The 16,448-nt window shown below is 40.0% G+C and overlaps 2 protein-coding genes and 2 pseudogenes across 2 annotated transcripts; all 4 read left to right on the top strand.

Annotated features, from left to right (window-relative positions):
- Positions 1-619: 619 nt before the first annotated feature.
- On the top strand, positions 620-1,567 carry LOC127238682 (vomeronasal type-1 receptor 4). The gene has a single exon (XM_051207350.1). The coding sequence runs from the start codon at positions 620-622 to the stop codon at positions 1,565-1,567; it is 948 nt and encodes a 315-aa protein (XP_051063307.1).
- Positions 1,568-4,153: 2,586 nt separating this feature from the next.
- On the top strand, positions 4,154-4,932 carry LOC127238746 (serine/arginine-rich splicing factor 3-like; annotated as a pseudogene).
- Positions 4,933-8,990: 4,058 nt separating this feature from the next.
- LOC127238619 (vomeronasal type-1 receptor 4-like) lies at positions 8,991-9,938 on the top strand. The gene has a single exon (XM_051207254.1). It carries the CDS (start codon positions 8,991-8,993, stop codon positions 9,936-9,938), a length of 948 nt encoding a protein of 315 aa, XP_051063211.1.
- A 2,586-nt stretch (positions 9,939-12,524) lies between these two features.
- On the top strand, positions 12,525-13,303 carry LOC127238759 (serine/arginine-rich splicing factor 3-like; annotated as a pseudogene).
- Positions 13,304-16,448: the final 3,145 nt, after the last annotated feature.

The raw sequence follows: 16,448 nt of genomic DNA on the forward strand, positions 1-16,448 counted from the left end.
AAATTCCTGGGGACTGGAGGGATGGTTCAACTGTTAAAGACCATTGGCTGCTCTTCCAGAGTGCCAGGGTTGGATTCCCAAGCATGTGTATAGTACACAGAAATGCAGGCAAAGCACCCACACACATAAAATAAAAAACTTTTATTACAGGCCTTATAACGTGCAAATTTGGCTTTCACATAGATCAGCGTATCCTTCTGCCTGACATGAACTCAGAGTGTTTGGGATTTGACCCTGCTCTCCAACATTTTATTCTACCCTCTAAGATGGTCTAAGATGCCGTTGCTAAGACGTCATCTCTGAACCTAACATTGAAAGGAGTAGTTGGACATTTCTTCGGGGGCTGATGGCACACATCTCTAATCTCAGCACTCAGGAGGCACAGGTAGGTGGATCTCTGTGAGTTTGAGACCAGCCCAGTCTACAGAACAAGTTCCAGAACAGCCTGGAGTCACAAAGAAGCCCTGCCAAAAGATAGGAATTGGACATCCCTCACTTGTCAGTTCTGCTCCTGAGCTGTCAATCATTATATTTTCCCACAAATGCCATTCCAAATGTAGTTTTATATACAGTCCTTTTGGCTGTCGCTCTAGGACTAACAAACCTGACACACATTATCATGCTTCCAAGTAACACCATCTTGGGGGTCTTCCTCATATCTCCATTATGTGTTGGTGTCACAGGGAACTCATTACTGTTTATTTTATATGCTTACACTCTGCTCTTTAAGCCTCGTTTTAAGAAGCTGATCGATTCTGTTTTCATGCACCTGGCAATAGTTAATGTCCTGATGATCATATTCACGTTGATCTCACACATCATGTCATCCTTTGGAGTAACCAGATTTCTGGACGATGCTGGCTGCATGGCAGTTTTATTTATAGTCAGAGTCGCCCGGGGTATGTCCATCAGTACCACCTCTGTTCTGAGCACATTTCAAGTCATCACCATCACTCCCAGTAATTCTAAGTGGGCATGGCTTAAGGCTAAGCTCTCTAAGTGGACTTTTTCATCCTTACTTTGCTCCTGGGTCATTAACATACTCATCTATGCATATATGATTCCAATGGTAATAGCCAAAACCAATGCTACTCTTTTTGGCAATGGATATTTGGATCCTTACTGTCAAAACAAGAACTTTGGAAACCAAAACCCGGGGTCATTTTTTAGAATCATATTCATTTGTGATTTATTATATGTGGCCATCATGATATGGACCAGCCTGTACATGGTGATTCTCCTCTACAGACACCGAAAAAGAGCCCAGCATCTCCACAGCACAAGCCTCTCCTGCCAGCCATCTCCTGAACGCAGAGCCACTCACAGCATCTTGTTGCTGGTGAGCTGTTTTGTGTTCTTCTATTGGTTGAACAACTTCATCACCCTTTTTGGTTTTTATGTACAAACAAAAATTCCAGACTTGGAGGGAATTAATGCAATTTTCGTAACATGCTACCCAACCATCTGTCCTTTTTTACTGATGAAGAATAACAAATATACTTTGCAATTCACTTCTTCCTTTTCTGTTAGGAGGATGACCTGCTTTCAAAGAGCACTCCATGACTGAGCTCAAACCCACACTTTCTCATCATTGGAAAACTGTCTTAATGATTTCCATGGGACAAAGAATTTGAATGTAAATCCTGAATACCTGATATGGCCTTATTATAACTTAACCTTCTGTTCTCTATTAAAATTCATGTAGTTAACATTTTTCTTGAATACAGCTGTGTGTACATAATTTTAGTAACTTCAAGATTTACTCTCCACTACCCTTTGGACAAAATGAATGTATTTTAAGTATTTTGAACAATATTCTACTTCTGGCTTTTTCATTATAAAGATACTTCTAATCAAAATTTTAAAATGCTATTTGGAACTTGGGTTATGTTTTTTGTGGAGTGTTCTGTCCTAAGGAACGTCTTTTAACGATTGATCAAATAAATGTTCCTATATTAGCTGTTACCTACCTCAAATACAGCTGTAGGCGAGATGCTTTTGTGGTATAACTGACAGGTATTTAATGGATGTCCTTGTACAATAGCTGTCTTTGAGTCAGTCATATTTTTATTATTTTAGTTAGTTTTTAAATCTTTTTTTAATTTTGAAATTATGATATAATTCCACATTTCCCCTTCCAGTTTCCACTCTCTCAAATCCTCCTGCATATGCCTCTCATTTCTAGGTGTAAAATTCATGGCCTATTAATCCTTGTTACATCTGTGTGTGTGTGTGTGTGTGTGTGTGTGTGTGTGTCCCTAAATACACAAATACTACCTGATCAGTCTGTATAATGTTACTTGTATATATGTATTCAGGGCTGACCATTTGGTCCTTTCTAATATTTTTAACTGAAATAGAATTACATCAATTTGATCAACCATGTTCACAGTGTCTGTATTCAAAGCACGTAGAAAACAGAAGCAAACTATATGTCCTTGAAATGATGACTGGATAATGAAAATGTTGTACATATACAATAGAGTTATACTCAGCTGTAAACAAACAAGCAAACAAACAAACTTGAAAGTTTCAGATGAGTAGAACTTGAAAATATTATATTGAGTGAGTTAATTCATACAAAACGCAAACAAAAAAATCTGGGTTAAAAATTAATTCTGGTAGTATGACCATACCTGCCTTCAAATCATACTATAGAAACATAGGGACTGTCCATTCAATATGTCAACAGAATAGACAGGAACAATCGCCTGATTCAAAAACACACCAAAAAGTGCACATTGCAGAAAACCCATGGGTAGAGAAATAAAACTACATCCTTATCTCTCAGGCTAAACAAAAGTTGTCTCCAATTAGATTTTAAATCTTGGTACAGAACTCCACATTCTGAAAACATCAGAGGAAAAATAAGGAAAGCATTTCAAGTTATAGATACAGGAAATGCTTTCTGAATAGGACTCCAGTCCCTCAAGAAGCAATGACAGAAGTTGACCAATGGGATCTCATATAATTAAAACACTTCTTTACACCAAAAGAGTGTAAATCCAGTGAAGAGCTAGATCCCAGAATGGGACAAAATTTGCTAGCCCATACAGCTGATAGAGGATCAAACAATTCCAGCCAATGACTTGTCTACCGAAATGAGCAGACTGAACTCAAAATACAAAATTGAAAAGATCAATGAGGGGTTGGAGAGATGGCTCAGAGGTTAAAGGCAGTGACTGTTCTTCCAGAGGTTGTGAGTTTAATTCCCAGCCACCACATGGTGGCACGCAACCATCTATCCATCTATAATGAGATCTGGTGCCTTCTTCTGGTGTGCAGGCAGAACACTGTCTACACAGTACAAAAAAAAAGAAACTATTTAAAAAAAATGAAAAAATCTGAAGAGGTCTAAGATTTGTATTTCCTGCTGTGTAGGGCTCATCTGGTGGGCATATCTGATATGTATATTGAGGTGTTGTATTTTGACCTTGTAACAATATGTTGCCAAATTAATTCATGTGCTTTAATAGAAGGCCAAATTGCACTAGAAGTGTCAAAATGAAAAATAAAACCTGATATCCGTTTGTTTCATGCTCGGCCTGATACCTGGATGTGGATCTCTGCATCTGCTTCCATCAACTACTGGATGAAGGTTCTATGATGACAATTAGGGTAGTCACCAATCTGATTTCTGGGGAAGGCCAGTTCAGGCACCCTGTCACTAATGTTAGGGATCTTAGCTGGGGTCATCCTTGTGGATTCTTAGAATGTCCCTAGCATCAGGTTTCCCTGGGCCAGTAAGGGCTTCCTCTATAGAGATCTTTGCTCAACTTTGATGGGGAGGATTGTCCTGCCTCAACTAAATGAACCAGGCTATGTTGACTCCCCATGGGAGGCCTTACCATTTCTGAGGAGCAGAAGGGGTGGTTTCCGGGAGGTGGGGTGTGAGGAAGGGAGATGGGGGAAATGTGGGTGGTATGTAAAATGTATAAAAAATAAAAAAAGAAATCCTGCCGTGGGGGGAAGGGGGAGAGAGAGAGAGAGAGAGAGAGAGAGAGAGAGAGAGAGAGATGAAAGAAATATAAAAGACCCAGTATTATTACTTGTAATTTATCACATATGGTAATAACTAGAAAAAAGTAGCAAGAGAAATTAAACGAACATTGGATGGTTGACAAATACAATTTTGACCGCCATTTCCTGGACGCCAGGGAACGGAGAGCATCTGCTAAAGCAGATCCCGAAGTGCGCGGGTGGGCCTGACGGAGTGTTGGGGTTTGAACCTCGGTGTTTGAACCCAGGATCTCGAAATGCATCGTGATTCCTGTCCACTAGATTGTAAGGTGTATGTAGGTAATCTTGGAAACAATGGGAACAAGACTGAACTAGAACGGGCTTTTGGCTATTATGGACCACTTTGAAGTGTGTGGGTTGCTCGGAACCCTCCTGGCTTTACTTTTGTTGAATATGAGGATCCCCGAGATGCAGCTGATGCTGTCCGAGAGCTGGATGGAAGAACACTATGTGGCTGTCGTGTGAGAGTGGAACTGTCGAATGGTGAAAAAAGAAGTCGCAATCGTGGCCAGCCGCCCTCTTGGGGCCGTCGCCCTCGAGATGATTATCGAAGGAGGAGTCCTCCACCTCGGCGAAGATCTCCAAGAAGGAGAAGCTTCTCTCGAAGCGGAGCAGGTCACTTTCTAGAGATGGGAGAAGAGAAAGGTCTCTGTCTCGGGAGAAAAACCACAAGCCATCTTGGTCTTTCTCTAGGTCTCGTAGCCGATCTAGGTCAAATGAAAGGAAATAGAAGACCAGCTTGCTAAAGAAGTGGTGTACAGGAAATAACTTCATTTGACAGGAGTATGTACAGGAAATTCAAGTTTTGTTTGAGACTTCATAATCTTGGTGCGTTTTTAAGATGTTTTAGCTGTTCAAATTTGCTTTGAACTTTAGTTTTTCATAGACTGAAATAAACCTAGATCCTGCCCAGTTAAAGTGTGATGTGCTAATGATACAGAAACCACTGGTAGAAATGGAATAAAGCTCTAGTTTGTCTAGTAGCTGGGATATAGTGTGGAGCTGTGGGTAAAATGATAGGCAGTCTTTAAAAGCTGTTAGTGAACACCAGCTAACAGATAAAGGATGGGAACTGCAGCCTGAAGGCTTTCAGAGGTTCCTTACTGATTGCTATATATGGACGCATAGCTGCAACATTCTTTATTTGGAAATGGAAGACTTTAAGTTACCAGTGTCCTATCAGTGTAAGGGTACATTGTAGAGCTGAACCTTTGAGTTACTGTGCAAGATTTCTTTTTCATGCTGTCATTTGTAATATGTTTGTGAGAATCCTTGGGATTAAAGTTTTAGTTACAAAAAAAAAAAAAAAAGAAAGAAAGAAAAATACAATTTTGAAAGAACAATGGATCACTGGAGAAATCAACAAGGCAAAGGAGAAATCCCTGCCATCAGATGTGATAATTTCCACATCTGCCTGAAAAGTTTTAATGATTTCCCAGATTATAAAGTTTCCTGTCTGACATGGTTCAACTTGGGAAAATGCACATCTTCAGACACGGACCGCCGAACTCCTGTTTAGTTGGCTTAGTCAATCGCCATGAGATTCACATTGTATCAGGAGAGTGAAGGTGTCCTTGGAGTGCATCAGAACGACACACAGTCAACAAGGCCACTGGCAGCACGGGTGACGACCTGGTCCACGTCCACTGGGAGCAACAGTCCTCTTACCCTGTCCCTTATTTAGCCATGGGTCCTGCTAGACAGCCTTCCCAAGATGCCTTGCACCTGTGATGCTTCCTGCCAGCACCTGGGATTCACACTGCCCTCAACAAGGATCCCCAGCCCTCAGCACTCAAGAGTGAGAGGTGGGTATGGCCACATTTCCACTCTTCCTCTCTTCTCCCCCAGTCCACCATCCCTCACACTTTGGGTTTTGCTTCTGCCTTTCAGATTTATCTTTCTCTACTATTTTTGGCATTTTAGAATATCTCCGTTTTTATTCTTTTTGTTCAGTATATATTTTTACCATTTTTTCATTTCATTTTTTTTTTAAAGACAGGGTTTCTCTGTATTTCTTTGGAGCCAGTCCTGGAATTAGCCACCAACGCCCGGCCGTTTTCAATTATTTACGCAATATTGCTTTTGCTAAATACAGCTTATCTAAGGGGAGAATTAGCATCAGTCAGATTGAAATGTTCTTCCAGTTTTTAAAATGTTGCATCTTTCTTTTAGTGAGAGTTGTATCTTGCATACAGTATACACAAGTCTGTAAAAACTAAATTTTCTCATGTTCGTTGAAACACTCCAGCTGTGGGCAGATGCTCACTTGCATGGGGGACCTTTTGCCCCTCCATTGTGCCTGATATATTTGCACTGCAGCAAAATGGGGACTCTTTTAGCGCTCAGCCAAAATGTGGATTTTTTTTTCCTTCTTTCTTCTCCATGCTGACAGTTTCATTCACAGAAAGAAAAAAAAAAAAAAAAAAAAAAAAAAAAGGACGTTTCCAATTTTGCTCTCAGTAAAATTCAAATAGCCAATTCCAAGTAATACGTGTCACCTGTGTTTTGTGGACTGTGAGTGTGACTGAATTAAAAGTATCACTATACTTTCCCATTACTTATACACATTTTTACACAACTGGATAGGTTACTGCTCTGTTTTTTATTGCATCTGCATCTATGTTGTGGTTTAAGTTTTTATTGTAATTTTTCTTTATTTTTGAGGATTTAACAGGTGTATGCAATTAAGTGTAATAATACTTATTTCAAATTCACATGTTTTTACTTATTGATAGCAGTTGCCCTTGGTTTTTTTTTTTTTTTTTTAATCACTTCTTTAGTATTCAAATTTCATTTTCTTTTGTTTGTTTTTTTTTTTCCATTTTTCATTTTGCTTTTGTTTTGTTTTGTTTCGAAGCAGGGTTTGTTTCTCTGTATTTCTCTGGATGTCCAGAAACTAGCTTTGTAGTCAGGGCTGACCTTGAACTCACAGAGATCCACCTGCCTCTGGATCCCAAGTGCTGGGATTAAAGCCATGTACCAGTACAGGCCAGAAATTTTCATTTATTGAATATCAAAAATAGTGCATGCTACTCTTTTGTGATTCCATTTTCCATCAATAGCATTTTCCTGTGCAAGCAATAGAGTGAGTCTGTCTTATCTGGGTTCACATGACAGTCTGGCATTTTATCCCAGACCTCTTATTCTTAGCAGGACAACACACTAACAACAGGATTAGTGGAGGGGATCTTCAGGACTGTGCTGAGTCACAAAAGAACGACAAGTTAGGGCATTTAGAGCAGATACAGAGCAAGGAGCAAAGATGAGTAAAAACAAATCTCAGGTATGTGGTGAGGAGGAAGACTACCAATCCAGGGCAAAACTTGGGGAGATGTGAGTGATCCCAGGGAAATAAATGTGGGTCTGAAAGGGCCCTAAGGCACAGGAGAGATGAGATGAGTTTTCAAAGCTTAAGGATGGTGGGTGCTGTTTACCTATATAAAAGATAATGATGGCAAATAGTGACAGGCAGGAAGCAAACTGAAACATTGACGTGAGAAGTGACTGAGAGTGTGGGAGGACAATATCCCAGGCGATGGCATTATTTAAGCCATCTATTCACACTAGAATATCTTCACTGTCCTAGGGGCTCGTGTCAAGACGGAGATTTGTGGTGCGTGGAGAAAATTCAGATCCGCACATTGGGAAAAGTCTGAAAGACCTTGTGAGAATCAAAGAGACTGTTGAGGAGTACATACGTGTCCACCAAAGAAGAAAGGGCTGTATTTAAGGGGATAGAAATAGTTAGGTCAGTGGAGGAATGGGTCTAAAATTAACATAGAGTACCCCTCCAAATCCACTGAACATGACGTGTATAACAATAATGGGGTCAAATTTCGGGAGTATCGTATCTGTGCCATTCTCTCTGTGTAACTGTGGACGTGAGATCTTTGCTTCTGCAATAGGAATGCAGAAAAAAAAATCACCGAATGGAAATAGAATTCTGTTGCAATACCCAAACATATAAGTCTCTGAGACAGGGGGCTTATCAATCAGAATCTGCCTGATTGATTTGACCACCAAATGTCACAGAAAACACATTTTGGTGAGGATGTGCTCAGCGCTGTGGGATTTGTAGCCTTACCCTTGCCTTTGCTTTCCACATATCAGCTAAAGGCAGTGACATCCCACGGAACACTGCTGGTTAACCTGTAAGGTGAAACTGGAGATGATGCACCCCACATGAAAAGTCCAAGGATTTAGTCAACACTAACCAACAGAAGAAACATACGTGCATCCAAAACACCGACCTTCACTGCACACATTCGTATCTATGTGTAAGAAACAAATGTTGTTGTAAACATGATTACATTGATACCTGGCTTAAACAAAAATATCAGCTGATGAATATAAATTCCTGGGGACTGGAGGGATGGTTCAACTGTTAAAGACCATTGGCTGCTCTTCCAGAGTGCCAGGGTTGGATTCCCAAGCATGTGTATAGTACACAGAAATGCAGGCAAAGCACCCACACACATAAAATAAAAAACTTTTATTACAGGCCTTATAACGTGCAAATTTGGCTTTCACATAGATCAGCGTATCCTTCTGCCTGACATGAACTCAGAGTGTTTGGGATTTGACCCTGCTCTCCAACATTTTATTCTACCCTCTAAGATGGTCTAAGATGCCGTTGCTAAGACGTCATCTCTGAACCTAACATTGAAAGGAGTAGTTGGACATTTCTTCAGGGGCTGATGGCACACATCTCTAATCTCAGCACTCAGGAGGCACAGGTAGGTGGATCTCTGTGAGTTTGAGACCAGCCCAGTCTACAGAACAAGTTCCAGAACAGCCTGGAGTCACAAAGAAGCCCTGCCAAAAGATAGGAATTGGACATCCCTCACTTGTCAGTTCTGCTCCTGAGCTGTCAATCATTATATTTTCCCACAAATGCCATTCCAAATGTAGTTTTATATACAGTCCTTTTGGCTGTCGCTCTAGGACTAACAAACCTGACACACATTATCATGCTTCCAAGTAACACCATCTTGAGGATCTTCCTCATGTCTCAATTATGTGTTGGTGTCACAGGGAACTCATTACTGTTCATCTTATATGCTTACACTCTGCTCTTTAAGCCTCGTTTTAAGAAGCTGATCGATTCTGTTTTCATGCACCTGGCAATAGTTAATGTCCTGATGATCATATTCACGTTGATCTCACACATCATGTCATCCTTTGGAGTAACCAGATTTCTGGATGATGCTGGCTGCATGGCAGTTTTATTTATATTCAGAGTCGCCCGGGATATGTCCATCAGTACCACCTCTGTTCTGAGCACATTTCAAGTCATCACCATCACTCCCAGTAATTCTAAGTGGGCGTTGCTTAAGGCTAAGCTCTCTAAGTGGACTTTTTCATCCTTACTTTGCTCCTGGGTCATTAACATACTCATCTATGCATATATGATTCCAATGGTAATAGCCAAAACCAATGCTACTCTTGTTGGCAATGGATATTTGGATCCTTACTGTCAAAACAAGAACTTTGGAAACCAAAACCCGGGGTCATTTTTGAGTATCATATTCATTCATGATTTCTTATATGTGGCCATCATGATATGGACCAGCCTGTACATGGTGATTCTCCTCTACAGACACCGAAAAAGAGCCCAGCATCTTCACAGCACAAGCCTCTCCTGCCAGCTATCTCCTGAACGCAGAGCCACTCACAGCATCTTGTTGCTGGTGAGCTGTTTTGTGTTCTTCTATTGGTTGAACAACTTCATTACCCTTTTTGGTTTTTATGTACAAGCAAAAATTCCAGACTTGGAGGGAATTAATGCAATTTTGGCAACATGCTACCCAACCATCTGTCCTTTTTTACTGATGAAGAATAACAAACATATTTTGCAATTCACTTCTTCCTTTTCTGTTATGACGATGACCTGCTTTCAAAGAGCACTCCATGACTGAGCTCAAACCCACACTTTCTCATCATTGGAAAACTGTCTTAATGATTTCCATGGGACAAAGAATTTGAATGTAAATCCTGAATACCTGATATGGCCTTATTATAACTTAACCTTCTGTTCTCTATTAAAATTCATGTAGTTAACATTTTTCTTGAATACAGCTGTGTGTACATAATTTTAGTAACTTCAAGATTTACTCTCCACTACCCTTTGGACAAAATGAATGTATTTTAAGTATTTTGAACAATATTCTACTTCTGGCTTTTTCATTATAAAGATACGTCCAATCAAAATTTTAAAATGCTATTTGGAACTTGTTTTTTGTGGAGTGTTCTGTCCTAAGGAACGTCTTTTAACGATTGATCAAATAAATGTTCCTATATTAGCTGTTACCTACCTCAAATACAGCTGTAGGCGAGATGCTTTTGTGGTATAACTGACAGGTATTTAATGGATGTCCTTGTACAATAGCTGTCTTTGAGTCAGTCATATTTTTATTATTTTAGTTAGTTTTTAATTCTTTTTTTAATTTTGAAATTATGATATAATTCCACATTTCCCCTTCCAGTTTCCACTCTCTCAAATCCTCCTGCATATGCCTCTCATTTCTAGGTGTAAAATTCATGGCCTATTAATCCTTGTTACATCTGTGTGTGTGTGTGTGTGTGTGTGTGTGTGTGTGTGTGTCCCTAAATACACAAATACTACCTGATCAGTCTGTATAATGTTACTTGTATATATGTATTCAGGGCTGACCATTTGGTCCTTTCTAATATTTTTAACTGAAATAGAATTACATCAATTTGATCACAGTGTCTGTATTCAAAGCACGTAGAAAACAGAAGCAAACTATATGTCCTTGAAATGATGACTGGATAATGAAAATGTTGTACATATACAATAGAGTTATACTCAGCTATAAACAAACAAGCAAACAAACAAACTTGAAAGTTTCAGATGAGTAGAACTTGAAAATATTATATTGAGTGAGTTAATTCATACAAAAAGCAAACAAAAAAATCTGGGTTAAAAATTAATTCTGGTAGTATGACCATACCTGCCTTCAAATCATACTATAGAAACATAGGGACTGTCCATTCAATATGTCAACAGAATAAACAGGAACAATCGCCTGATTCAAAAACACACCAAAAAGTGCACATTGCAGAAAACCCATGGGTAGAGAAATAAAACTACATCCTTATCTCTCAGGCTAAACAAAAGTTGTCTCCAATTAGATTTTAAATCTTGGTACAGAACTCCACATTCTGAAAACATCAGAGGAAAAATAAGGAAAGCATTTCAAGTTATAGATACAGGAAATGCTTTCTGAATAGGACTCCAGTCCCTCAAGAAGCAATGACAGAAGTTGACCAATGGGATCTCATATAATTAAAACACTTCTTTACACCAAAAGAGTGTAAATCCAGTGAAGAGCTAGATCCCAGAATGGGACAAAATTTGCTAGCCCATACAGCTGATAGAGGATCAAACAATTCCAGCCAATGACTTGTCTACCGAAATGAGCAGACTGAACTCAAAATACAAAATTGAAAAGATCAATGAGGGGTTGGAGAGATGGCTCAGAGGTTAAAGGCAGTGACTGTTCTTCCAGAGGTTGTGAGTTTAATTCCCAGCCACCACATGGTGGCACGCAACCATCTATCCATCTATAATGAGATCTGGTGCCTTCTTCTGGTGTGCAAGCAGAACACTGTCTACACAGTACAAAAAAAAAAAAAAAAAAAAGAAAAGAAAAGAAAAGAAAAAGAAACTATTTAAAAAATTGAAAAAATCTGAAGAGGTCTAAGATTTGTATTTCCTACTGTGTAGGGCTCATCTGGTGGGCATATCTGATATGTATATTGAGGTGTTGTATTTTGACCTTGTAACAATATGTTGCCAAATTAATTCATGTGCTTTAATAGAAGGCCAAATTGCACTAGAAGTGTCAAAATGAAAAATAAAACCTGATATCCGTTTGTTTCATGCTCGGCCTGATACCTGGATGTGGATCTCTGCATCTGCTTCCATCAACTACTGGATGAAGGTTCTATGATGACAATTAGGGTAGTCACCAATCTGATTTCTGGGGAAGGCCAGTTCAGGCAACCTGTCACTAATATTAGGGATCTTAGCTGGGGTCATCCTTGTGGATTCTTAGAATGTCCCTAGCATCAGGTTTCCCTGGGCCAGTAAGGGCTTCCTCTATAGAGATCTTTGCTCAACTTTGATGGGGGAGGATTGTCCTGCCTCAACTAAATGAACCAGGCTATGTTGACTCCCCATGGGAGGCCTTACCATTTCTGAGGAGCAGAAGGGGTGGTTTCCGGGAGGTGGGGTGTGAGGAAGGGAGATGGGGGAAATGTGGGTGGTATGTAAAATGTATAAAAAATAAAAAAAAGAAACCCTGCCGTGGGGGGAAGGGGGAAAGAGAGAGAGAGAGAGACATGAAAGAAATATAAAAGACCCAGTATTATTACTTGTAATTTATCACATATGGTAATAACTAGAAAAAAGTAGCAAGAGAAATTAAACGAACATTGGATGGTTGACAAATACAATTTTGACCGCCATTTCCTGGACGCCAGGGAACGGAGAGCATCTGCTAAAGCAGATCCCGAAGTGCGCGGGTGGGCCTGACGGAGTGTTGGGGTTTGAACCTCGGTGTTTGAACCCAGGATCTCGAAATGCATCGTGATTCCTGTCCACTAGATTGTAAGGTGTATGTAGGTAATCTTGGAAACAATGGGAACAAGACTGAACTAGAACGGGCTTTTGGCTATTATGGACCACTTTGAAGTGTGTGGGTTGCTCGGAACCCTCCTGGCTTTACTTTTGTTGAATATGAGGATCCCCGAGATGCAGCTGATGCTGTCCGAGAGCTGGATGGAAGAACACTATGTGGCTGTCGTGTGAGAGTGGAACTGTCGAATGGTGAAAAAAGAAGTCGCAATCGTGGCCAGCCGCCCTCTTGGGGCCGTCGCCCTCGAGATGATTATCGAAGGAGGAGTCCTCCACCTCGGCGAAGATCTCCAAGAAGGAGAAGCTTCTCTCGAAGCGGAGCAGGTCACTTTCTAGAGATGGGAGAAGAGAAAGGTCTCTGTCTCGGGAGAAAAACCACAAGCCATCTTGGTCTTTCTCTAGGTCTCGTAGCCGATCTAGGTCAAATGAAAGGAAATAGAAGACCAGCTTGCTAAAGAAGTGGTGTACAGGAAATAATTTCATTTGACAGGAGTATGTACAGGAAATTCAAGTTTTGTTTGAGACTTCATAATCTTGGTGCGTTTTTAAGATGTTTTAGCTGTTCAAATTTGCTTTGAACTTTAGTTTTTCATAGACTGAAATAAACCTAGATCCTGCCCAGTTAAAGTGTGATGTGCTAATGATACAGAAACCACTGGTAGAAATGGAATAAAGCTCTAGTTTGTCTAGTAGCTGGGATATAGTGTGGAGCTGTGGGTAAAATGATAGGCAGTCTTTAAAAGCTGTTAGTGAACACCAGCTAACAGATAAAGGATGGGAACTGCAGCCTGAAGGCTTTCAGAGGTTCCTTACTGATTGCTATATATGGACGCATAGCTGCAACATTCTTTATTTGGAAATGGAAGACTTTAAGTTACCAGTGTCCTATCAGTGTAAGGGTACATTGTAGAGCTGAACCTTTGAGTTACTGTGCAAGATTTCTTTTTCATGCTGTCATTTGTAATATGTTTGTGAGAATCCTTGGGATTAAAGTTTTAGTTACAAAAAAAAAAAAAAAGAAAGAAAGAAAAATACAATTTTGAAAGAACAATGGATCACTGGAGAAATCAACAAGGCAAAGGAGAAATCCCTGCCATCAGATGTGATAATTTCCACATCTGCCTGAAAAGTTTTAATGATTTCCCAGATTATAAAGTTTCCTGTCTGACATGGTTCAACTTGGGAAAATGCACATCTTCAGACACGGACCGCCGAACTCCTGTTTAGTTGGCTTAGTCAATCGCCATGAGATTCACATTGTATCAGGAGAGTGAAGGTGTCCTTGGAGTGCATCAGAACGACACACAGTCAACAAGGCCACTGGCAGCACGGGTGACGACCTGGTCCACGTCCACTGGGAGCAACAGTCCTCTTACCCTGTCCCTTATTTAGCCATGGGTCCTGCTAGACAGCCTTCCCAAGATGCCTTGCACCTGTGATGCTTCCTGCCAGCACCTGGGATTCACACTGCCCTCAACAAGGATCCCCAGCCCTCAGCACTCAAGAGTGAGAGGTGGGTATGGCCACATTTCCACTCTTCCTCTCTTCTCCCCCAGTCCACCATCCCTCACACTTTGGGTTTTGCTTCTGCCTTTCAGATTTATCTTTCTCTACTATTTTTGGCATTTTAGAATATCTCCGTTTTTATTCTTTTTGTTCAGTATATATTTTTACCATTTTTTCATTTCATTTTTTTTTTTAAAGACAGGGTTTCTCTGTATTTCTTTGGAGCCAGTCCTGGAATTAGCCACCAACGCCCGGCCGTTTTCAATTATTTACGCAATATTGCTTTTGCTAAATACAGCTTATCTAAGGGGAGAATTAGCATCAGTCAGATTGAAATGTTCTTCCAGTTTTTAAAATGTTGCATCTTTCTTTTAGTGAGAGTTGTATCTTGCATACAGTATACACAAGTCTGTAAAAACTAAATTTTCTCATGTTCGTTGAAACACTCCAGCTGTGGGCAGATGCTCACTTGCATGGGGGACCTTTTGCCCCTCCATTGTGCCTGATATATTTGCACTGCAGCAAAATGGGGACTCTTTTAGCTCAGCCAAAATGTGGATTTTTTTTTCCTTCTTTCTTCTCCATGCTGACAGTTTCATTCACAGAAAGAAAAAAAAAAAAAAAAAAAAAAAAAGGACGTTTCCAATTTTGCTCTCAGTAAAATTCAAATAGCCAATTCCAAGTAATACGTGTCACCTGTGTTTTGTGGACTGTGAGTGTGACTGAATTAAAAGTATCACTATACTTTCCCATTACTTATACACATTTTTACACAACTGGATAGGTTACTGCTCTGTTTTTTATTGCATCTGCATCTATGTTGTGGTTTAAGTTTTTATTGTAATTTTTCTTTATTTTTGAGGATTTAACAGGTGTATGCAATTAAGTGTAATAATACTTATTTCAAATTCACATGTTTTTACTTATTGATAGCAGTTGCCCTTGGTTTTTTTTTTTTTTTAATCACTTCTTTAGTATTCAAATTTCATTTTCTTTTGTTTGTTTTTTTTTTTCCATTTTTCATTTTGCTTTTGTTTTGTTTTGTTTCGAAGCAGGGTTTGTTTCTCTGTATTTCTCTGGATGTCCAGAAACTAGCTTTGTAGTCAGGGCTGACCTTGAACTCACAGAGATCCACCTGCCTCTGGATCCCAAGTGCTGGGATTAAAGCCATGTACCAGTACAGGCCAGAAATTTTCATTTATTGAATATCAAAAATAGTGCATGCTACTCTTTTGTGATTCCATTTTCCATCAATAGCATTTTCCTGTGCAAGCAATAGAGTGAGTCTGTCTTATCTGGGTTCACATGACAGTCTGGCATTTTATCCCAGACCTCTTATTCTTAGCAGGACAACACACTAACAACAGGATTAGTGGAGGGGATCTTCAGGACTGTGCTGAGTCACAAAAGAACGACAAGTTAGGGCATTTAGAGCAGATACAGAGCAAGGAGCAAAGATGAGTAAAAACAAATCTCAGGTATGTGGTGAGGAGGAAGACTACCAATCCAGGGCAAAACTTGGGGAGATGTGAGTGATCCCAGGGAAATAAATGTGGGTCTGAAAGGGCCCTAAGGCACAGGAGAGATGAGATGAGTTTTCAAAGCTTAAGGATGGTGGGTGCTGTTTACCTATATAAAAGATAATGATGGCAAATAGTGACAGGCAGGAAGCAAACTGAAACATTGACGTGAGAAGTGACTGAGAGTGTGAGAGGACAATATCCCAGGCGATGGCATTATTTAAGCCATCTATTCACACTAGAATATCTTCACTGTCCTAGGGGCTCGTGTCAAGACGGAGATTTGTGGTGCGTGGAGAAAATTCAGATCCGCACATTGGGAAAAGTCTGAAAGACCTTGTGAGAATCAAAGAGACTGTTGAGGAGTACATACGTGTCCACCAAAGAAGAAAGGGCTGTATTTAAGGGGATAGAAATAGTTAGGTCAGTGGAGGAATGGGTCTAAAATTAACATAGAGTACCCCTCCAAATCCACTGAACATGACGTGTATAACAATAATGGGGTCAAATTTCGGGAGTATCGTATCTGTGCCATTCTCTCTGTGTAACTGTGGACGTGAGATCTTTGCTTCTGCAATAGGAATGCAGAAAAAAAAAAATCACCGAATGGAAATAGAATTCTGTTGCAATACCCAAACATATAAGTCTCTGAGACAGGGGGCTTATCAATCAGAATCTGCCTGATTGATTTGACCACCAAATGTCACAGAAAACACATTTTGGTGAGGATGTGCTCAGCG

Source organism: Phodopus roborovskii, unplaced genomic scaffold, assembly GCF_943737965.1.
Source record: "Phodopus roborovskii unplaced genomic scaffold, PHOROB, whole genome shotgun sequence".
NCBI lineage: Eukaryota > Metazoa > Chordata > Mammalia > Rodentia > Cricetidae > Phodopus > Phodopus roborovskii.

What these genes read in the sequence shown, in the direction of transcription:
- LOC127238682 (XM_051207350.1), top strand. Translation starts at nt 620, where the DNA reads ATGCTTCCAAGTAACACCATCTTGGGGGTCTTCCTCATATCTCCATTA.
- LOC127238619 (XM_051207254.1), top strand. Translation starts at nt 8,991, where the DNA reads ATGCTTCCAAGTAACACCATCTTGAGGATCTTCCTCATGTCTCAATTA.